General features: G+C 39.1%; 1 protein-coding gene across 9 annotated transcripts in view; it reads left to right on the top strand.

The window, feature by feature from the left end:
• The first annotated feature begins 279 nt into the window (after positions 1-279).
• Positions 280-24,952, top strand: part of robo2 (roundabout, axon guidance receptor, homolog 2 (Drosophila)) — a 260,488-nt gene continuing 235,815 nt past the window's right edge. For 8 of the 9 annotated variants that reach the window (XM_026191416.1, XM_026191419.1, XM_026191422.1 and 5 more), the window contains exon 1: positions 280-1,163. In XM_026191416.1, coding sequence (XP_026047201.1) covers positions 1,040-1,163 — 124 coding nt within the window. In that variant the 5' untranslated portion in view covers positions 280-1,039. The remainder of the gene's footprint in view (positions 1,164-24,952) is intronic. The other variant, XM_026191423.1, reaches the window with a different exon arrangement.

A 24,952-nucleotide genomic window follows, 5' to 3' on the forward strand; every position in this document is an offset into this window, starting at 1 on the left:
TGATGGGGCTGACCGTACGCTTTGGAGGTGTCACTTTTGCTACTTAGTTTTAAATATTTCAACCCAAAAAAAATGTAAGCATCGCAACAAATAAGAATAAAAATGTAGCTGCTTAGGTTTCAGATTGATTGAAAGATTTAGTTTGACTTCATCAGCAATGTTTCCGGGATGTCTGTCACAGCTTTTCTGAAGAGCTGTCACTAAAGGGGTGGGACAAGAGGTGAAATCCCTACAAATTCCCTACCAGAGTGCTCCTTGGTGATCCCTCCTCTTTTCTATCTGTTCTTTTGCCCTTTAGATCCCTAGACCTTTACATTCTCAACGGAGAAACAGTCTCCATGCAAATTCCCTGCATCTCAACAAATATGGACCTTGTTCCTCTTCTGTCACCTTTTCTCACCATGCTCCTGTGTGCTGTTTACGGTATCAGACAGCCTCAGTCAAACACACCCACGGAAACTCCTTGCCACAGCGCTGAAGGTGGATTGTGCTCCTACCTCTTGTTTTCTCTACAATGTGAAGCTCTAAGCCAAAGACAGAGCTCAGAGGAATGAATTCCTCGTGAAACCCAGAGTGAGGAGAGCAGGAAATAATTCAGCAGCAGCTCCAGCAGCAGCATCAGCATCGATAGTGGTGGCAGCAGTGAGCGTGAGAGAGACGGAGAGAGAGGGAGTGTATGTGTGTGTGAGAGTGTGTGAGCAAGCTTGAGTGAGAGCGAGTTCCTATGCACTGAGCCGAGCGTAGCTGAGCCGTGCCGTCGCATGGCAAGCTGTGTGTTCCCCTTTGGTTCCCGCGCGCTCTGATCAGGCAGAGCTTACAGAAGGGAGAGATGTGGCTTCACTCGGATCTCCAGCGTCAGTGAAGACCAGCACCCAGCCGGGGCATCACACAGCAGCATGGTAGGACTAGAGACCCACTGCTGACACCAGCGTGACTGATGATGACAGCCCACGCGTGGGTTACCATGCGCCACAGCCGCGCCGCTCTAGGAGGAAACACAGCCATGTGAAAGTGACTCGGCTGCCAGCAACTCTTGGACATGTTTTCCAGGGCAAAGTCTGGATTTCTTTCTGTTTTGAACTTGTTTGTTTTTCTCTTGGTGCTGTCTGGCTGCCCCGAACTCACCTATCAGGCAAGGACTAAAGGCAGATGGAACAAGGGGGGTAAGTCATGATGGGCAACCGTGATTTCGATTTATTTTGATTATTAATTGGAAAATTGGAGTAGTGTCATTGAACTGACCTGTACCAGGATATTTTATAAATGAGACATTGGACATTTGACTGTGATCTTGTGTGGGATAGTGTTAAAATCTCATCACAGACTGACGTTGCCTTTAAACACATTTGGAATAATACAACTGTGGATTTAACTGTCATGCTTCTTTTGCAATAACACACTCTGGTAGAAGTGTGTGCAAAGAAAGTTTACCCTTTTTTTTTAACACAGCACAAAGTGATGATCGCTTACAACCACAGAATGGTAGCTCCCAACTTTTCAGAGCTAGCCATTGAATCGCTGTCCAACACAGAGGTTAACATTTTTCATAGACGGGATGTTATTTTAACTGTCTACCTGTGATCTTTTAGATTTTTAAAGATCTAGCTTGAAATCCCTTCACATACACGCACACCATTCTGTCTCCGTGTGGCGAAGGTGTGTTGCGTGAGATCACATTTATCTTTGCACCCTGGAATGTTTGGTTGGCAGGACATGCCACCGGTGTCTTAGAACTGTGATTTTTGGTTTAAAGACTTAGATCACTAGTCTTGAGGGGAGGTGTAAATAATTCATCTCAGCCCCTCCGTGGGAGCGGTCCTCTCGCCTCTCTTGTAGCATTTAATCCCCTTTGTCGGATTAAAGGAACCTCTAATCTTAGTGCTAGTGCTCAGCGAGAAGGCTGAGAGATGCTCCCTGCAGCCTATCGGCATTGTTAGCACTCAAGGCTCATGCTCAGTGGGTGTGTGTCTTCAAAGAGGCAGTGTCACCACTGTGATCTATGTAATGATTCCTTGTTACTTTGCTCTTTTTCTGCCTCACCCACTCTCCACTTAAAATTTCTTGAAATCCAGCTCTTTCACACCCACCTTGTACATGAACTTCTCACTGAGATGCATCATTAGCACCCAGCAGTTCTAAATTAATGACTTGGACCAAGCTTTCAGGTCACTAATACACATTTTTAAAAGAATATTAGGTAATGAAAGAATTTCTCTTTCCATTTCCAGTGCCTCTCACGTAAGCCGCTCTACATATTCATCGTTTAATTTTTCATAGTTTCAGCTATTGGTGTATTTTCAGCCCAGTTTTGAATCACTTGAAATGATAAAGTGTGCTTAAGAGTAGAGCTTGATTTTTTTTTTTTTTTTGCAAATATGAATTAGCAATCAGTAAACCAAGAGTAAAAGCAGTTACACTATGAAATCCCAGCTATCACTGGCCTCTGGTGAAATGGAGGGCAGTGACCTCCCTCGGTGTAATTAGGCCATAAACTCCATCCCTATCTGTGCACTGTTGAACAAATCATTCCACAGGCTTGCTCTTAATTTTAACCTTGGTGGCTTAAACCGGTAGTTTTGTGACAAAAAAAAAACTAATGTTTCTTCATATTTAAGATAAGATATGTGTGGAGTTAAGAAATGTTTATGGATGCTGTTTCATTCGCTGTAAAGATACTAGTTGTGTGTAATTTGTGTACCATCACAGTGTAGCTGGATTTCTCACATGATCATATAATTTGCCAGAATTATTTAGGTTGTCAACATTTACCCTGCTGTTACTTATAGCTAACAGTCCTTTGGAAAAACGTGTGCACACTGCATAGTTTTATATGTTCAGACTGAGTTTCCTGTTGCAAAAATACAGCATGAGCAAAATATAAAATGATATAAAAAAACATCAAAAAAACATCAAAATGACCCAATACATTGAGGTTATTGGCCACCCAATATCTTATGAATGTCAGACACTCGCCATCCACCTTCCAGAGGAATGAAAGCTGTTTATAGAAATTTGGATTCCACTAGGGGCAAGTTGTCACAGTGGAAAGGTGATCAAAACTCTCATAGAAATATCTCAAAGCACTTCTGCAATCTAAGGAGACTGGCTCCCATATTGTGATATCTCACTCCATGAGCTTTGAAGCTCCGCTGAAACACCACTGCTACTGTTTTTGAGTGAAGGAAAAAAAAAAGACTATAATATTTCTCTGCCTCCTGTGATAAGCGGAAAAAGACTTGCGTTGCGTTGATTTGGGTTGCATTGTACTGTAAAGGTTGGCAACTGAAAGAAATGTACTGATATAAAACTGAAAGTCTGTAAGTTAGAACTTCCAACAAGAAAGTCCATCCATCCATCCATCCGCTTATCCTTTTCAGGGTCACGGGGGGCGCTGGATCCTTTCCCAGCTGTCACTGGGCGAGAGGCGGGGTACACCCTGGACAGGCCACCAGTCTGTCGCAGGGCTAACACACAGAGACAGACAACCATTCGCACTCACATTCACTCCCGCATTCATACCTATCGGCGATTTAGACTAATCAATTAACCTGTCCCCACAAACTGCATGTCTTTGGACAGTGGGAGCAAGCCGGAGTGCCTGGAGGGAACCCACGCAAACACGGGGAGAACATGCAAACTCCACATAGAAAGACCCCGGCCTGATGGTGGAATTGAACTCAGGACCTTCTTTCTGTGCGGCAACAGCACTAACCACCGTGCCACCAAAAGAAAATCCATTTATCTATAAAATTACAGCAGAAAAACTTGCATTGCATATTTTTGCTGTCAAATTTCAAACGGACTCGAGCATCGGGCTTTGCTTTGCAGCTCAGTGTGGCTGTAGTCGATATTAGAGGTGCGAACTTCTTCCCACAGATTGATGTCTTAGTCAGTGGTATTCTTTGGTTGTTGCTTTAATCGTTTATCTTAAAGGTAAGAGTAGTTAACCCTACCTGCTCGCATGCCACTGATGGGTATTTCACAGAGGTGTGGACTCGAGTCACATGACTTGGACTCGAGTCAGACTCGAGTCATTAATTTTATGACTTTAGACTTGACTTGAAAAAATGTTCTAAGACTTGTGACTTGACTTGGACTTTTACACCAATGACTTGGGACTTGAATTGGACTTGAACCGGTTTACTTGAAAAGACTTGATATTTTACCCCAAATATAAAATTTAACATGCATATTATATAGAGATTGAAAATGTGACGTCATTCACGGGTAGAACCGCAAAGGATTCTGGGAACTCGTGGCAAGAGGTACTAGCGCACGCAGGCTTTCAATTGAAATCACAGCGATAAAAAGAAACACAAAAATGTCAAGAAGCTGTTGTATTATTAACTGCAATAGCCGGTCGCATGACAGCCACGGGAAGCCGACGGGTAAAGAGATCGGTTGTTATCGGATTACGACGTTGAAGAGAAATTGTTCGAGCCATGTTTCCGAAGTAACAAAGAGGTGACGGATGGCCTGGATTGCAGCCATTCAAAGATCAAATATAACGTCCCAGAACCCTCCAGCTCACAGGTTAGTCTGCTCCAAGGATTTACACGAAGGTCAGTGTCTTTTAGTACTTAATACGTCATTTTCATAACATAATTGGTGATATAGGTTACAAGCAAGTCTGGCGCTGAACAGAAATTGTCGCGCTATGCTCCTTTGTTTATTGTGCATAAATAGTGAATTGTCCTGACACAATATTGCGTTTCGCTTCTGTTATTATGGTACATTGACAAAAACACATACTTTTATTCACAGGATAAAACAGTTGTTTTGTATCACTAATTGCCCAGTACGATTACAGCATACAGTATTATTGTCACTGCTACATTTCTGTGATGCTACCAGAAATTATTTCCACTACTAATTAATTACCCTTGAGCTCAAAGGTCCTATTAATAAACGGTTAACGAATGTGTATTTATGAAGACAATTTGTGAGACTGGTAAACTTATGATACGTACGATGGTCTTTCGTTCTACACGGTGCATTTCAAGGTCCTGCACCCATCCGTCGGTAAACTGTACCTGGGCTTGTTGCAGTGACCTGAAGTTACTAAACTTCATGAGTGTATGCACTCACTCCAAGAACCGTATGATTATAAATATGCATATAAATATGCTACGATGAGATAGCTGACTTCATCTAACTAGCAAATGTTGTCCAGGCTACGTTGGTGATGCAGTTTTTTTTAATATGTATGATATTTTTGTCATGCGATTTTAAAGCTGGTCCTACAACCGCATCCAAGAATAACATGCAGCTTATCTCAGAACTGTCGGTGAAAATTATTCTTGGAGCTAGGTTTAATTGAGCTGCATTTTAAAGAGGTGCAATTTCACAATTTGTGTATATTTTCTAAGTTCACTATTTTGTCATGTGTTGAGAAAAACACAGATTTTAAAATTACATGGTCTAATATTTACATTTAGCATATAACTGCAACATGCTTTTTCGTTTTTGTTTTTTTTTAAAGACTCGAAAGGACTTGAAATTCAAAGTTTCAGACTTGTGACTTGACTCGGACTTTTACACCAGTGACTTGAGACTCGACTCTGACTTGCCTGACATTACTTGAGACTTGACTTGAGACTTGAGGATAAAGACTTGAGACTTACTTGAGACTTGCAAAACAATGACTTGGTCCCACCTCTGGTATTTCACTTGTCATTCCTGCAAGTTGCTAAATTTCTTTGTTAATTCATCCATTGATCACCACATGACCTCTAATCTCTTTCTAAAGGTCTATCATATTTTAGACATAGGTACAAGCTAGATATGATAACTTATAAAACAACCTTCATCTTTATCTATATGTTGCGTTGCTTTTATCTGTTCTGACACCTGACTTCAAAGGTAAAAAGAACACAGACTATTCCCGACTGCCAACTAGCATTATGACAGAAGAATGTGACAGAAGTGAAGGCTTTTTGTAGACACATATTACTAGTAACTTTTAGCAGGATTTTGAGATCAAATCAGAACTGGTTGGTCCAACTTGTTAAAAAATCTTAAATCAGTGTTGTCCAATAAAGCTGCAGTCGGAGCATCTTTCATCCATCTTTCCGCAGCCTGGTTTGTGCTGACGGTGTTTAGCCATTTGATTAACACCATGTGTACAAGGTGTGCTGCTGTGTAGGTAAAAATCAATGGTTAAACATTATTTGCTTTCATCCAATCTCAAGAGAGTGCTTGTTCTGAGTGTCTTGTGATCAGGAAAGATTCCACTTACTTCCTATCCATGATGTCTGACACGACACTGGAGAAAATCCAACAAATTACTATTCCTTCATATTCTTACACCACCCTGCAGAGACATCCTCCATAACTAATATCACACAGGCACCCAGATCAGGGACAGTAGAGATTGAACTGAGCCCAGCAGTGGGGGAGAAATCCAATTGAATGTATTACAATCCCACCAAACTACAATAAATGGAAATGTGAAGACAGTACCAGGTGGAGAGAAGCCTGGCTGTGTTAACACAAAGCTATGAAGACAAATGATATTTGGAATACTCCAGGTTTAGAGACGGGGTCACTTTTTGTAATGTTTTCAAAAACTGATTTACTAAATGGGGGGCCTGCTGAGGTGGTCAGCGATGAACACACATTAGAGAAATAACACACACTCCAACAACAGAGTATCTCTGGCGTCTGGGATGATAGTGAGAGTATCAGATTTATAGAGCAAGAGAGGAGATGGGGAATTAATATCATCACTTCCTACTCACACAGGAATAATATGTAGCCTACAGATCAACAGCACAAATTGCTTGCTTTATCACTGTGTTTGCACATGCTCTGCTTCATAACTGTGCAATTAGTAAGTGCCGGTCAAGGCCGATCAGTCCATTAGAAACAATAAAGCGATCATCTGAAAACGTTGCATACAAAACAAAATTAGCCAAACAAAATGACCTTTTTACAGATTTATGTAGGTAGGCACCCTATTTTAACAGACAAGCGCTGTTATGGGATAATTTGTCTGTTTTGCACATATCAAATTCATACATTCAAATTATGAAAATACACGTTCATACCTTACTGACATGACACTGGGATATGGATAAATCAGCTTCTATCAAGAAAAAATGACGCATCACTGCATAGGGATCGTAAATACATTAGAGGGTAAAGTATACAACTGGAGCCTGAAATATCACCTAATGACCAACCACCAGCGACAAAACAGGAAATGATTTCCATTAAAATCGGATAGGTGCATTAGTGTTCTTACTTTTAGAGTAGTTAAATGTCCCAGGAATCCACAGGGTAGAGGCTTCTGGCACAGTTTGACCTGCGTGCAATGTGGATGGAGAAGATTAGAAAGTCTTGCTCCAGCAAGTTACTGCAAGTTTATTGTTTAAAGGATGTGTTGCAGCTTGTGGCCAGACAAAAAAAAAAAAAAGAATTACTCCTCCCTCATATACTTACACTACCTACTCTATAAATCAACCCTTTTCCAGACATTTCCGCTAGAGAAATCAGACACGGGCACATCAGTGGGCTGAGCATAGAGATGCATTTTGTAGTGTTTCCTTTTCCCCCACATCTTTGAAATCACAGCTCATGCAAACTTTGTCTCTGTTGGCTTGCTCACAGTTATGAATAGAGTCAAATCACAAATACTCCCCGAAAGTTTAATAGTTATTCTTTATTTACTACCGACAGCCACCACATTTAACAGCTCAGTTATAAGGCAGAGCTCAGCTGACTATTCAGCAGCAGAGACTGCCCGATGTTGTCGTGTTTATGCTGTTTACCACAGTTCATGACCTCAGTATAGCATTTCCATACGAATTTGATAGAAAGAGAAGCATTTATTTTTGAAGGTAACAAAAGTCAGTAGTATGAATAATAGATGATAGTATTGAAAAAAAAATGCTTTATGTTGGTACTGTAGTAGATTTAGTCTTCCGTTTTCCTCAGAATTGGGTGTATTTTTTGTGAACCAGTCTTTATGTAAAATTGCTATTAATGGATATGCCTGAACCCCCAATGTGCCAGTCATGCTGTGGCCCTAGCAGGAAGTCAGAGCTGGCTGCAGGGATAGAAATATTATACAAACTAATGGGGGGAAAATTAGGCAACAGCCTGACAGGAAAATTAAATCACTGTCATTATTTTTACAATTAATAAGCTTTGACTTGTGTCTTGGGGCAGGGAACACATGAAGGACTCTCACAGAACAAGCAAAAAAAATTAAATAAATAAAAATCACTCACTATCTGTTCCTGTGACGTTTTGCTGACATTCTGTGACTCAGTTTGATTTCATTATAGAGATTTCTCAGAACAGTTTTCACCCTCTCGTGTATGCTAATGTGAAAATGTAGGCCGAATTTTCAGTTCTGCTAAACACTTGATTTTATTTTAGAAAAAAAAAATGCTTACAAGACAGCCAAGCAAGTACATCTGTAATGAGTGAAGTAGCTCTCCTAATTACGCAATCATGAAAAAGGCTCAAAAGGCAAAAAAATATGCCTGCTGTTTCTTGTTCATTCCAATTAGATCATTAAGCTGTGTGCCACTGCAAGTTCAGAAGAATCGTTTTCTCAAATGTACTTGCCTTATGTACGCCTACATGTGGTTAGGAAAAAAAAATGCATTTGTACAAGCTGAAAAGTGTGGGCGAGATTACAGATACAGTGGTAACAGGATTGAGTCAACATTAGGTAAATGTTGTTGCTACCCAGTTTAGAGTGTTAGAGGGTTGATGATAAATGAAAGCAAAGAAAATTATTATTTTATGCGTTCCGACGCTGCTTTCTTTACTGTAATGTATTTTTTTTAAACATAAAGCATACAATGACAAACATACACACACAAAGGTAAAAAATTCAACATTGTTATTGAAATGCAAATTTTAGAAGTAAATATATAAACACATCTATCGCTGTTTTAATTTGTGATTGTGTGGGTGTCACAATTTGTCGTGCAGTATGTGTTTATTTATATTATCTAACAATCTTTGTGTTGTGACTCATCGGTTTGTAATGAGGGACTGAGGCTATTCATTTATAGATAGGCCAGTGTTTTTTCTCTCTTCTGTGTGAATAGGAGTTTGTCTCACTGTAGTTCGGCCTTCAGACGAACACAGAGCTTGTTTTGAACCTTCACCTTTCTTTCACCATTTTTTTTTTTTATTGATGGGTTTTTATGCCACGAATCTTGTTGCAAGAAAATTGCCCGCTTTTGTCACTGATTTGGCTTTTCTTTTTACACCTATGGGAACAGAAGGATCAGGAAAATTGTAATCTTTTAATGCTTGTATGGGTGTTTTGAAAATGATTTTACAGGTTAAATACAGTTAGGTAAAGACAGAAAAAGGTAAGGACATTTGTGGGATAATAGAATTCAATAGTAATATTCAGTTATCTGTCATTCCCATTTTGGTATGGTTTAAATAACATGTATGAAAATGTGCCACTAATTTTGCTAATGTGACTTTGGCTGCCAATCAAAATAATAATCCATCTGTGTGATTAAGTCATCTAAATATTATGCAATTAAATATGTCAGTCCCTGTGTTGTTGTTACCCCTAGCTATCTTAAACTTTTAAGTGAAGGGGTTTATCATTTTTGATAAACCTGAGGAAGATTATTTACTGTGGACAATTACAAAGGAAGAGGCAGTGAAATAACTAATTCTGTAAATGGGTAAAGTGTCATCACTGTACTTATTGCTCTTTTGCCACTTGCCATGTAAACAGCTTAGCTTAATTTCCACATTCTAGTCTTCCAATGAAGCTGACTTCTAATAGCAGAAGAAATTACACAGTACAATAACAGTGTTTGTGAGTAAATTTCACACCGTAAATATGACAGCTTAGCTTGACGGATAGAAGAGGGCACATTTTATAGCTGCAGATCCTTTCACCCTGTCGTTATCTGACTTGGCTACAGCCACGTTGCAGAGTATCTGCTTGATCACATGTGAAGATGGTCCAAGTATAATAGTGTATGCATGATTGCTTTACTGCACACAATATCCTTTCCTCTTGCATCTCGCTCTCTCTCTAGCTTGGTCTCTAGAGATGATGATGGCTATGATGTGATGATTGTGACGAAACGCAAGTTTTGCTGTTTAAACTTTGGATTTAAATATTGTATTGCAGCAGAAAAACTGTGCTAGTCAGCAGAGAGTGTGGAGAGAGTGTAACGCCTTACTGTTCAAGGTAATTGTATTGTAGGGATTCTTTATTATTTCTTTGGAAATGTCAGGAGCTAAGCTCTAACATCAGAGTCTCTGGCCAATTGAATTTTTCTACTGTTGCCAGGAAGATGACGCTGTCACGGTCAGAAACAGGAATCCTTCACAAAGCATGTCAGTAGACAGAACTACATCTCAGTAAGCTTTTCTTTTCTTTCTTTTTCTTTCTTTCTTTCTTTCTTTCTTTCTTTCTTTCTTTCTTTTTTTTTTTTACCTTATCTGTGACTCTCTCCTCCACTCTAACTCACTTTCTTTTGATATACCTCCTTACCGCTCTTTGCTCTCCCCAATAAAACTTTAAAGAGATAAGAAGCTTTTTTCTATTTCAGGGTCACCATTAGCCTGAATAATGCATTGACAAGAGAAGAGCAGTTTGAGTTCTGTGGAGGATAGAAGCACAGCCTTCAATTAAATTATACATCATTATCACAGCTGGCAAGCCTGGTGCGACCGTACCCACTCCATCCTCCTCTAAATGTTCCATGTTACTGCCTTGTCCAATATTGTGTGTCAAGCAACAGCCTCTTCTTGTGCCAGCATAGAGCTGGGATGCAGATAGCACCGCCTGTGTTGGTTAGAGGAGCACATAAAAAATGGGAACAGTCTAATACAGCAACTTAACTGAAAGTACTGTAGTGGTGTTATTCTGACTTTCTGATTACGCCCATCTTTAATGGACCGTGGTATGCAGATTGTTAAGTTGTTCCAGTCAGTCTGTAAAATAATGCAACATGCAGCAATATGTTTAAATAAAACGTTAAAGCAATCTCCTGTTTGTTTGGGTTTTTTCAAAATTTCCTGCAGTGTGTCCTTGAGTAGTGTATTTGAACCTGTGACTGCTAATCAGTAAGGACATTTTAAGAATTGGGTCCATTATTGTTTCTGGTCTGTTTCATTCTCATGTCTGTAAAATCTCTGCCAAAGGAGGGAATTTCTTCAAATTTTGCACAAACAATAAGCTTGTCTAAAAGATAAATTCATTAGAATTTATGGACTATGGTCGACAGTAAGTATTGTTGTGACTTTACAAAACCCATTTTGTCCCACTGTCACATCTCAATGAGTGGCACACATTATCGGCTATCATGTGTGACATAAGCATAAATGACATACTGCGTTTTTGTTTGTTTTTTAACTGTTGTTTTTTGACTGCAGCAAACACAACAGATTTTAATATGATACCAGGCATCTCTTAGCCGTACATTTGTGGCAGCTAATTGCTTCTTTCGTAAAGAAAATGTCAAATGTAAAGATCTTAAATTGTTCGCCAGCATATTAAGAAGTCTGAGCACTCATTTGAACAGCATCTTGGACAATAATCTGTTTGCAGGTACAACAGTGTATATTTTTATTGCAGATTTATTAATGCCAGTGGCTTTTAAAAGCCACTGTTGTATAAAATCATAACTTTCATTGTACATCCTACTTGTAGAAAAACTGAAAGCTGTAGTTGAGAAGGACATTCTCTAGTGTGTTATTACCTGCCCTATATTAGTGCTGCATTATTAACATTGTCCTTAGCCCACTAGTTAATTAACCCCAAAGACCTTAATTTACAGACGAATAATGCATAACAATGGATTACCTTCCTGTTCTCATTACTAAGATTGATTGATTAAAATCACAGTTGTGTTATCGGTCATGCTTAAATATGAACATATTATCAGTGAGTTGCCATTATTGAGCTATTACTAGAAATTAACTCTAGCGTACTGTATTCAGCGTTCTCATATTCTGACAAAGCTGGTACGTTAAGCAGTTTTGACTATACAGACATGACTCCCGCCCTTTGTGAATTATTTCAAGTCAAGCCGTGTTAATACAGTTTAATCTCAGAGTTGTCTTGTGATTAAATATTTGTAAAACACATATGCCGTACCATGGTACTGTAGAATTAGGTGTCATTAAAAATCTACGGAGTGTCATTAAGCAAGGGAACTGAAATTTTAATATTTTCATTAGCAGTCCAAGTTCTAATAACCAATCATGTTTCCTCAGGCTACATGCATAGTGAATAAAACAAACAGAATTTGCCAAATAGCTTTTTTGAAATTGCCAGCTTTAATCTGACTTCAATTTGACCCTAGTGGATAGCTGATGCGTTTCCTGGCTAATGTTAACATTTCAAACTTACAAATTATACAGTCTTATATGCGTTACTACAAGACAAAAATAAATAAGAAAATGCAGCAAATTATTTGTGGAAATTTTTTTTCGTTTCTCTGTTAAAAGGAAAAGCAGCCTTAATAGCAGTCTTGTTAAAAAAAAACAGTCCTTTTTAAATATGTACCAAAGTAAAAAAAAAAATCTATCTGCATGTGCTCATACTCAGTTTTAATACCATATAAAATTGTTAAAATTGTAAAAAACATCCTTCTGAAACAGGACACTGCATTTTTGTTGCATTGAGCTCATATTTAGTGCAGCATTATTTCTCTGTGCACTTTTGTGTCACCGGATTAGTGTGTTTATAGTCCAATTTATCATGTTGGATTTACCTGCCATGAAAAATCTCTTCCTATCTCTGAATATGTAATGGCTCTGCTTTGCAAATACACCGAGATGAATATTAACAAGTGGTCTCTGCAGTCTTCCAGCTGATGCCCTGCAAAGGTTTTAGAGCGTGATGTCTTGCAGAGACTAAAATAACTTGTAGAATATTAACCCAAAGCCAACAAATGTAAAACAAAGTAATTCCCAGGATCTCACTATACCTACCAGAACCCCTTTTCCTTAAGCATATAAAATACAAAAAGTTGGATCACTGGGAGCTGCAATCTTTTGCTTTTTGTCTGCCATAAATGATCCAACAAAGGTTTCTCACCTTTGCTTTCTGACAGAGTGGGTGGCTATGATGCAGTGGATAAAATGAAGTGATATGTGACCATGGATGCTTTGAAAGATGAGGTGGAAGTCTGCACAGTGAGGCTGGATTAAGAGTTTAATGACTGGTAAAATTGTGGCATTTCGTCCAAGGTGACCCCTGTGGAGAGGTGATCACGCCAAAGCTAGATGGAAAGCGAAGGTAATCCTTCCTGCCTCATTTTCAGATAGATGTCACCAGCACAGGCTTTGTCACCAAAGCCCAAGGCATGTAATTACACTTTTATTGGCTTTAGGGAGCCTGCATCATTCATTTAAAGAATAATCTCACTTCTGAGCACAAGCCACAGTACATATAGATCATACCTGCATGAAAGCCTCTTGTTCTTACTTGCTGTGGCTTAATGGACTTCTATGAATATAGGTTGGATTCATTGCTAACAGCACGTAGGGCGTTAATACCTGAGTGTTGCCCAGACGTTAGCCCTCTCGCTTCCTCAGTTGGGTGTTTCGTGAGTTGAAGAGCAAGGCCATATGAGTATGACAGCAGTAGCATGTGAGTGTCTGGATCTACTGCCAACCAGCCTTGACACCATTAGCTCCGGTGACACATTAAGGTTCTGTTTGCCTTGTAATTTGTTTTGTCTGTCAGTTTGATGGATGTCTTGTTTGCCGGCACTTCCTCACACATTGGAAAATGGTGGCTCGAGGACATTGTTAAACGAACTTCAGAAAGGGAGGCAGAAAGCATTTGTTTTCTTCAAACAGGTTTTTTTTGTGCGTGTGTGTTAATGGGTGTGTGCAACAATGTCTCCACTCCATACCGCGTCACACGCTGGGTAATTAAAGGTGAAAAGCTCATTTGAGGGCAAAGGCAGGGTAGGTACAGCGGTATGAGTAAGCTAGAAATGGAGATGGCGGTGACATTCCTTTGAGTAAATTTCCTAGCACTGAGATTTAAGTCATATGCTCAAATATGATTTGTACTCGAGCGTGAAGACTGTAAAACCACAAAAATGTCAATCTGATCCCATTTTATTTCCTATAAATATATGCTGGTAAGCACCGCTTTTAGTAATTCCGCTCTGCTATGCTTTGTTCATACTATTGACCTTACGTCTGTGACTGAGCAGCATGGCAGTATCCGTAAATGCAGTTTAGCACACTTGAGGAAGTGTAGCAGTATGCCAAAGAATGGTTTCACCTCTTTCTGCACAGCAGGTCACGCAAACGGCAGCATAGGACTGTTGAAAATTTCACTGCCTGACCACTCGCCCCCAGCTGTGCAATGTGGGAAGCCATCAGAGCCTTCTACCTCGACCACTCGGCTGTGGAAACATTTCTGCTACAGCACCAGCTCAGCTTAATGAGCCTCTTCGTCATTACCTACAATATATGTAGTGCCCCCAAAGGTGGGTGAATGAATAGATCTACAGTCAACACACTTTATTTGGTGCTCAAGCTTCAAGGATGTTTCAGATATGGGACATGCCATAACATCGTTGATGTTGTTGTTTGTCCTGTCTAAGTGTGGCCAAATATTGGAATCCCATAAATAGCTTAATATGAATGAATTTAGATACATAATTCTTACTGTTTAACACTGCGCTCATATGGTTTGATGTTTACTCAAAGTGGCAGTAAATATTAATATAAATGTAGCTGGTTTCAAACAAGTTTTGGTAGATGGGTCCAGCTTAGATTGATTCAGAATTTGGATTACTGAATTTTATGTCTAGGTTGTTTATAAAGGTGGACGTAGCTACTGTGATACTATGTATTGGTAAGTGAAATCCTGGAGTAAAGTCTCAAAATGAGTTTTTCTTAACTCACAGCTTCCTGTTTATAAATCAGATGTGACAAACGAGGGGCACTGACTGCACATAGACTAGCAAATCAGTAACAAGGTACTCCCACCCTAAAACATAACTTGCTTTATCCTTCTTTTTGACTTTACTGAGGCCTGTAATTTACAAAATGAACATCATGTTGTTTGAATAAGACTTGAAAACAGTGATTTAAAACCACGCAGTTATTAAGAAACTGTTTACCGAGGTCTTAGACAAAGATAGGTGGAGCACCATTTTCAAGAACAACTAAATAACTGGAATCTATTTTGCCAATGTTCCTTATTATGTGAGAATTTTGGTAATTACACTCTAAAGAAACTGCAGTATAGTCACCTGCTCGTCTTCAGTGCACAGTGATGTTAGTATGGAGCAGGTGAGCAGTCTGTGATGAAATGCTGCTCAGGTGCTGCTCTGCTGTTTTCTTCTGTCAGCCCCATTGACAGTGTACTCAGCTCACTCAGTCTCAAAACTTGACTAAAGTTGGTAAGCCCCGTGTGCTATCACTCTTCCCCTCTTTTCCTCGCGTGGTTTCATTTGTTACAACAGACCTTGAAATTTGAGAGACTGTGAGAAGAGCGGTGTAAGACTGTAACAGACATATCACAGTCTGGAAGCCATGGCTTCTCTTCCATTTTTCCTCACACGTGGAGAAGATAATATGTTACAGCTGAATCTCTTCACCACTCTAATCCACGGAGCAGGGGATGAAATCTTATTTGGGGATCAGCACCAGTGCATCACTGCCATGATAGCAACAACATGCAACTCTGCAAGCTCTTTTTTAAGAGCATTAGAGCCTAGGAATGAATCAGTCAGCAAAAAACCCCAAAAAACAACTTTTTGGCTCAATTATTTACTTATTTTTATTTTTTCAATTAGAACTGAAACAGCTGGATGCTGGTTTCTTAAAGTGTGTCACTAAAATAGCCATGCCTTAATCCCTCCATTCATTGAAAGTATCAACTATACTCGCCATTAAATTATGGATGTCTGTTTGAAACGCTATAGCAAAATATTTGAGACAGAGAGCGTTGGATTATTCAAATACAAAGGCTTGGTGAATGAGCTTTCCTTTTGTATGTGTTTGTTTCCTTTTCTGTCCTTTTAAATCTGAAGCCAAGCTTGTCTCAGAAGGATATGCAAATTTAGAAGAATAGCTGTCTGGCTCCCTGAGAAGCTCTTATCCTGCACTGTAGCTTCAATGGTGAATAGAGCTGGAAGATTTTAATGTGCTATAAGGGGCCGTTTTGACAAACTCTTCCTTTTGAACGATGGAATAAGCGTCTGTTCACTGTCTGAGCAACATAACTGGACCCTTTGGTAGAGATTAAAGCATTTCTGTTTCTCTGTTCTGTTGTTGATGGCCTAAATAACTTTGGATTGTCTATAAATAGCTAATATCTGTTATCCAGCATGCTGTCACCAGTTTAAATCTCAAATCTTATTTTAGATTTTGACAAGCTAGTCTTAGTCTGAATAACACCTGCTCACGTAAAAGAAAGGAGGGCACCTTATTTCCTATCATGTTGAATCACTGAGGGCTGAACTTGCTCTCCTCTGTTAAACTTGCATAGCAAATAAGGGTCTCCGAGGAGCTATGAAAAGCTGGAGGAGATTGTCACAGCTCATAAACAGGAGCTCGGGAGAGGTATTACAAAGCAAAAAAAATCGGAGAGGTAAAACTGCAGAACTGCAATTTGACAAGCAGGTTCAATCTTCATTTCACTCAAGTAGCTGCTGACTGTGATTGTTCTCCACAAAAACTCAAATGGTGTCGCTTTTATTTTCTGCTTGTAATGCTTACAGTGTTTCCAACACTTGATTTGCGCAGAGATGTAGTGATGCAGTTATTCAGTTTGTGGATGCAGCCAAAGTGTTTTTGCTGTAAACATTTGTTCGTGATTAAGAAGACACCATTAGCATATTGGAACTCTGTTCCAATTAATAAAGATAATTTCATCCATGCCCACACATGCCCCAAATCTGTGCATGGTGGCAGCCTACAGTAACAGCTGAGAGGATAGATTTTGACTCAAACAGATGAATGAGCAGATGTGAGTTGACAGTTCGCCACCACAGGTGAATCTGATGTTGGGGATATCATAGAAAAAAGCAGCCCACCCCAGAATCATTTTCAACAATGCAATCATTTATTCTAACAGGATTAAAAGCTACTTATGAGCCAAACTATCACTCGATTCCATTTTTTTCTTGGCTGGTTCCTTCTTTCTGCTACGTTTTGTTGCAGTGATGTGTATCAAAGTAAATACGGACCTTTTTATTACAAGAAGGGCTGATTTTGTGTTTTTTAAAAAGCTGTTCACGTGTTAATTTGAGGACCGAGTACAATATATATTCATCATACTTACATAGACTGCTTGTGCTTTAAGTAGATATCAACTATTAGATGATGGCCAAACTTCTCAGTCTCCTCAGCTGGACTGCACTAGGATGAAGAAGGTGTGGTGCTTCTGTGCTTCAGGCCATCGTGATCACATACTGTATGAATATTTTATTGTATGTGCTCTGATGGGTTACTTCAGTAAACCACAAGGACAGACCATTGCTAGCTGTAGATACACTGTAGTTTTGCCCATCGGAAATGATCTTTTATTATTCTCGTGACTCGATGGGTATATAACCATAGCTAATGATGCTTAGAATGTTTGTACCATTACTTTTGCATTAATGACTCCAGTATCTATTGTTTTTTATAGTCTGTAATGGTGTTTTTATGAATAGAGTTTAAAAAGGTTTTTTTTTTTTTAAATAGCAATTTCAGTTGAATAGTAAAACTCCATTACAAAGATTATACACTTATAGTTATGCAACAAAAAAAGCTGTCCCTTTATGAGAGTCACATATCCAGGTATTTCTACGTGTAACTGACTTGTTGGATAGTCTACTTGTGGACTGACCCTAATATATATATGAATTCTTTTCATGTGGATAGCAGTGGTATTTAAATTAAAAATTAGTTAGGAAAGGAAATGTAAAAACATTTAGGTAAGATTTCAAATTTCCCACACTATACTTTTGTTAACTTAAGCCCCCTACTCAGTAAAAAGGACTCAAGAGGCAGAGGGGGTGTTTTTTTCTCTTAACTTTGTCCCATTGGGATGACACGCTGTCTTTGTTATCTTATACCCAACATCAAACTCCTGATCCCAATCATAGCCTCTCTTTTTTTTTTATCTGACTGTGCACACTATTCTCCCACGTCACCCCAGCTGCTCCAGCACTGCTCCTCAGATTAGAGAACTCGCCAGCTCTCAGCTTTATCTACCATTGTTCCCCACCAAATAAAATTGGCTCCAGCGGGGAGTGGGAAGGAGAGTCGCTGGGGTTTATCTTAATCAGGAGCAGACATTAAAAAGTTACACAGAATTAGTTTTTTTTCTTGCTCCTCTCTGACAAGGGTCATTAGGGTTAACGCTGTAAAAAAAGGGGTGGGATGAAGTAGAGATTTGTCTCAGCATGTTCTGGCTTGAAGTACAAAGCTTCAAGGACAGTTGTGAATTGAATACACCTGGTAAGACATGGTGGGACAGAATGAAAAAGAATCAGCATGACGCTCGACAGCAGTTTGTATTTTGGATCTGTGTCAGAGGCTTTCAAAGGATGGTTACTGTAAAATGTTGTTGTGTTTTGTCATGAAATATCAATTTCTCAACTTAGCTTGTTTTACTCATGTTTTCAATGTAGATAGTTGCATGGTTGAACAAAGTGTCCTTTATCAAAGTCATCATATCGAAATTCTGCCATACTGAAACTACAAAGCCTTGTATTACTGTACAGTTTATATCTGAGCATGATATCTGGATAGGGAGGATTAAATGTTAAATGCTGATGTAATTAATTACAGCACATTACAATCACAACGTGGGTGGATAGTTCAGACAGGTAAACTTGACCACTAGACAATATTGGACAATTTGACCTAATATTCAAGATAAAAACCTTCTCAACATATTAAAAGGTCAACTACATCATCCACCTGTGAACTTTGTTTTGTATTGATATAAAGACTGAAAGTGATTCAAAACTCAGTCTTTTTTGTAATAGTGGGGCGACCGTGGCTCAGGGGGTTGGAAAGCGCATCTGTAACCGGAAGGTCGCCGGTTCGTTCTCTCTGTCCTGGTTGTTGTGTCCTTGGGCAAGACACTTTACCCTACCGCCTACTGGTGATGGCCAGAGGGGCCGATGGCGCGATATGGCAGCCTCGCTTCTGTCAGTCTGCCCCAGGGCAGCTGTGGCTACAACCGTAGCTTGCCTCCACCAGTGTGTGAATGCGAGAGTGAATGAATAGTGGCATTGTAAAGCGCTTTGGGTGCCTTGAAAAGCGCTATATAAATCCAATCCATTATTATTATTCAGCCACCATCTTAGGGTTATTGAATCCCTCCATTTGAAACCTTTGGCCCATTCAGAGTTTATTAAGTGAAGAGCATGAAAGTCAAAGTAAAATAAACATGTAGTCTGGAGCACTCAAACAGTGCCATGCAAAACTAACAAATTTAAGAGGATGAATATGGGTGGTATTTGTCTGTAGCAAGATTTGAGAAATGTACAATAGGTAGTCTAATGCAAACTCAAATGAAAAAATGGTTATAATGAGCTGTGTATAAGGCGAGACAAAAGAGAATGGACAAAAGGACTTGTAATAACGGGCTCGACGAAGAGATTTTCACTGGAAAGGATGTGCAGTAAGTTAGGTTGAAGGATTGAAATGGATATGTGCTAACAAGTAAGGAGTGTTGAGAAAATGGAAGGAGTACTCTGGGAAGTTGATGAGACAGAAGGAGATGTGACTGTGTCTTTGTGGATCTCGAGAAGGCATTTGATAGGGTGCCAAGAGAGGAACTGAGGTATTGCGGGTTTAAGTCAGGATTGGCAGAGACGTACAGTATGTGAGGCAGTTGAAGGACATTTATGAAGACAAACAGTGGAGAGGTGTGGTAGTACTAACGGATACTTTCAAGGTGGGGATAGGATTACAACAGGGATCAATTCTGATGTTGAGTTGACAATTTTATCTCAATTTTCATATTATTTTCATGACAACACAATACATTGCACTGCATTGAGTTATTTGTCATTGTCGCAAAAGTATTGTTTTTAATTTGAATTTTAATAAAGAAAATGTTTTTCACACTTTTTTTTCAGAGTTTTAGATTAATTTTAGTCCCATGTTCCCTGTGTACCAGAACTGTTGGTACTCAGTGAGCAATTCTGGCTCAAAATATCTTCTCTTCCACACTGGCCCAGTTGGCATTTCCCTGCCTGCACCTGCACTCCTATAATTAGTCATGTCAATGTTTCCTAAAAAGTTCAGGTGTAGACTGAACTATCCGTGTTAATGGCTACCAACTATATATTGTTTGTGTGCATATACACATTTACTGTACAGGTCAGGACAGACTGGATGAATTTGTGAAGAACAAATGCCTTTGTATGCATTCACCCATAGATTGCAAGACATTAGCTCACACAAATGGAAAATTTAACTTGGACATTTACTGATTTACTTTTGTAAATGGTCACATATGCTACAATTCTGGTCACAATCTGGAGCTCTGAATTTAAGTTTAGATTGTTTTAATTGGATGGTGGATGTAGATAGAGGAAGCTAGTTTCTTTAACCTTGACATGGGACCACCAAATCCATCAGATCCAACTAGGCTCATATGATACTGAGATATGACTGTAATGTAGGCAGCACTGATAACGAAAACACTTATTAATACCAAGATGAGGTAGGAACCAATGATCTGATGTCATTATGAGATAAAGCACCCCTGATACAGGTTCATCATTTTTAATTCATAAATTTAGTTGGATGTTTTGTTTTGTTTTTTTTAAACCTGGTGATTTTACCACACACCCATGTCACGTTACAAGTTTCCTGTGAGTGTGGACCTTAAATGGTTCTGATTCTTATCAATTCTCACTATGTCCTGGTTTCAGTCCTGACTCACACAGGGACTAAATGTGATGGAAAAAGTGAGTGAAGGACAGCCTGTATGTCCCTGTGGCCAGTGTCCAGTAAGATGGACTTCAAATATGACAGTGAAGGGCAGGGGTTATGGACAGAACCAAATCCCTCATCAGAATTTTGATTGAAACCATAAGACAGTGACAGATTCACTATGACCCTGACCCAAGCTGACATGGCCATGGTGAACTATTCAAATAGATCAACCACAATGAGCTTTTGGTTTTCTCAAAGAGCTGACCTAACTGGCACGTTTCTCTTTCAGTCTTTGTCAAGACACAGCTTACACTTCCTGTATCTCCTCTACTTATCCTTCATAACTCCATTCTCTGTAACCCCTCACGTCAAACCTCCCATTTGGCCTAATTTTCCCATGAGCTGCGTGTATTAATCAAGCTTAAGGCCTGATTGACAGGAGTTATCACCAGTGAATCAGTTCAGCCCTGCCTATCTAGCCCTTTCTGTCTGACTTGGAGACTATCAGAGCTTCTGCTATCTCTTGCGCCTGCAGCCAGTGTCTACCATGAGGAAGGGCTGCTACATCTGTGGCTCCCGCTTATCGCTTTCATTTTTAAACATCCCACAATCAAAGAGCCTGTAGCATTTCCTAGCTAATTGCCAGAGGATAATAAATTGCAAAATCCCACAACACCCCCGTCCTCTCTGTTAACCTCCATCTATGGTGCTTACAGTAACTGGCAGCAGGTAGCTAATAATCTGCTTCATTGGCGCCTCTCTTGATCGCCTGACTTGAGCATGTCCGCTATTCAGTTACAGGCTGAGTGACCCACTTTAATGGAAATTGTACCTGAATCCCTGGAACTCATCAAAACAAATGGTAAGTTATTCCAAGCGATGTGATGGTATACTGGTACTCTATCTGCCAAGATACAAATATGGAGCACTGTGGCTGAGCTGCAGTTTTCATTTAAAGATATTGGTCTCTGTCATTGCCCCAATTTACAGGATTACTATCTTTTCATTATGAACTGGTTATGTTAAACCAGATTTACTGTATTTAAACAGATGGCATACGAGGGTGTCAATTTTGCATGACAGGATTAGGCTCATCTCGCCATTTGGGGGTCTTTTAAAAAGCAGCAGAATATTAAAACATGAGCGCATTAGGAAAGATGCTTTCATGCAGAGTTGCTGAGTGTAATACTAAGGGGTGATAATTGCTGGGGATACACCCTTGGTCCTAATAATGTAAGGCTTAATTATTCCATGAAAAAGAAATGTTGCCTGATCATCTCGACTCCAGCATTTAATCTAAGCCTTATCTAGATTCCTATAGCCTTTTCTGCATTTGTAAGCATCCTGATATTAAACAACATTGGCCCGTTGAGACTTATCTGGTTCAGGATGTTCTCTCTGATTATCACTTTAACAAGAAGATTCTCAATTTTGAAGCAAATGTGTCAGTTTATTAACTGCATTAACTCCACACATGTATACTCACACAGAACACTGTGGTACACACAAAAGTGCACATTACTCTCTCTTTTTAAAAAATATCTATTTACACATAGAGCATTAAATTATTATCTAATGTTTTGACATGTAAGTGGAGGACTTTTTTATGTTTTTCATAACACAACGAACCTCACATTACCCTGACGTTTGTGTCATACAGTTTTCAGATCTCTAAGATTTGCACAGAAAGTGTTTTGACTTGGGATCAAAGCTGTTGCAAAGTGTCTGATGAATATGTGCATTTAGATTGGTTACAGTGGCGTAAATATGTTTTAGCTGGTGTTTTCTACTCCTGGAAGGTTAAACTTCTAGGAAATTTTACCAATATTTTACCGATAATTTTCCATAGTTATGAAATTTTACGTCACCAACAGATAAAGTGTTTGTGAAGGAAAGTAGGAAACAACCCATAAGTTGGTTTCAGAGATGATTTCATCGTAATTGAGAAGACTTATGGATTAACAAGCTAGTATGTGAGAAATAGAATTTTTGAATATTAAAAAACACCAGCACAGCTAGTCTCAGAGCACTAACTGTAACATGAACATAGGATTATAGAGTGAGAATCTACAGTTTTCTCTGGAGTATCTACTTTGCTGTACCTGTCATTAGGGGATCCCTCTTGGAACCCTCCAGTCATCCTTCTCACCATTCCTGTGTCCCAGTTCCCACTCCTATTTTTCCTCTGGGTACTAATTATTGTGTGGAGGAGGCTGAGAAGTTAACCAGCAGATACATTATAACAGTATCCCTATGTCTCTGTGACTCCTCCCAGGGACACAAGATACTACTTTTGATATCATTTCAAATCAGAAACACATACTGATACTGGTGTTTACATATATTTCTGGTAATTTTTTTTTTACTTACTTTGCATTAAAACCGATGATGACACAATTTCATATAGTTTCATACAATAAAACTTTACCAAGTGCCTGCAGTTCAAAAAAGTGCCCCTCCGACAGCCAAACTCATCTGTTCTCTGATTGGATAGTTGCATTTGTGATTGACATGACATTGGCCAATCAGATGAAAGGAAGAAAAACAGGGTCAAAATTCGTACTTTTAACTTGAAATTTGTGTGCAGAGTTTCCCACGTATTTTTTGACTAAGTTCACACACAAATCGTTTTTACGCACACACAAATTCTTTTTACACATACAAATCTTTTTTTACACACACACAAATTCTTTTTACACATACAAATCCTGATTTACAAGTGCAAAACTGATTTACAAGTACAAAATATGTATGACCACAATTTGAGCCCATAATCAGGTCCTCTACCATAGGCCTAGTTTGAGGGTCCTGCACAGTATTTTTGCACATTTCCTAGTATCTGTTGGAGCCACTCACCTACGTCCAAGTCCACACACAAATCTTTTTTACGCACACACAAATTCTTTTTACACATACAAATCTTTTTTACACTCACACAAATTCTTTTTGCACATACAAAACTGATTTACAAGTACAAAATATTTATGACCACAATTTGAGCCCATACCTGATCTTGAAGGATAAAGGCTGCCAACAGCTGCCCAATCACATGGCAACCTGTCGGTGCATTTAGGCATGTTCACAAGGATGTTAATCCAAGAATGTGTAAGACAGGTGATTTAAGTGACTGAACGTAGCATAGATGGTGGTGGCAGATGGGCTGGTCTGATCAGAAACCTCTGATATACAGGATTTCCTGCACAGCCATCTGCAGGGTTTAAAATACCCATGAGCAGAAACTCTTCTTCAGAAGCTCTTCTGCTGGCAGTGTAATGGTGTGAGGGAGTGTTTTTATATATATTTAGAGAATACTCTCAGTCACTATTAGCACTAACATCTCAGTGTGTTACAGGTTAAAGCGTTAAATCTGAAAAATATTAAAACATACCAAAACCAGCTGACCTTGAAACTATGTTCAGTTACCATATGGGGAAAAATAGCTACTTGAACAAAGATGCTAATACATACATAATCCCAGTAATTCATAAAACATGTAACATTAATGGGCATGCGTAAACAACCTTGTTTATTCCACCAATGTTTTAATGACTCACCTTTGTTTTGACCTTAGTAGGCCATATAATGTGCATTTTTAATGAGGCCATAACATCCATTTTAACATAAGTAAACATATTTTTGATTCATTTAACACGGAGGCTTGTTTGTATGATAATGACCCGGATTTGTGTAATTGATCCGTTGTTATTGTTATTCTAGTTTATCATTAATATAGTCACTTTTATATAGTTTTGTGTGTAAACATTTTTCTGCCACTGGATGCATAAATAACAATAACCATTATATGTTTAAATCACAGTCATGTGGTGTCATGGACAGCACACGATAATAATCACATTTATTATGAATTTTAAATTTGGCGCTTTCATCCAAGTCTATATGGCACATAAAGAATGCAGCCACTTACGAAGCAAGTTGTTTTCTAATCTTGGTGTATAGCAGTTGCTGGATGCATTATTGAAGTTTTACCAATCTGTGTGTAATAAATCCTCTTGACTCCTATTATTCATTGCATAATGGCTTCCATTCATCACTGAAAACATAGGGTAAATTAGCTGCTGGAACCTGG

This window comes from Astatotilapia calliptera, chromosome 14, assembly GCF_900246225.1.
Source record: "Astatotilapia calliptera chromosome 14, fAstCal1.2, whole genome shotgun sequence".
Lineage (NCBI taxonomy): Eukaryota > Metazoa > Chordata > Actinopteri > Cichliformes > Cichlidae > Astatotilapia > Astatotilapia calliptera.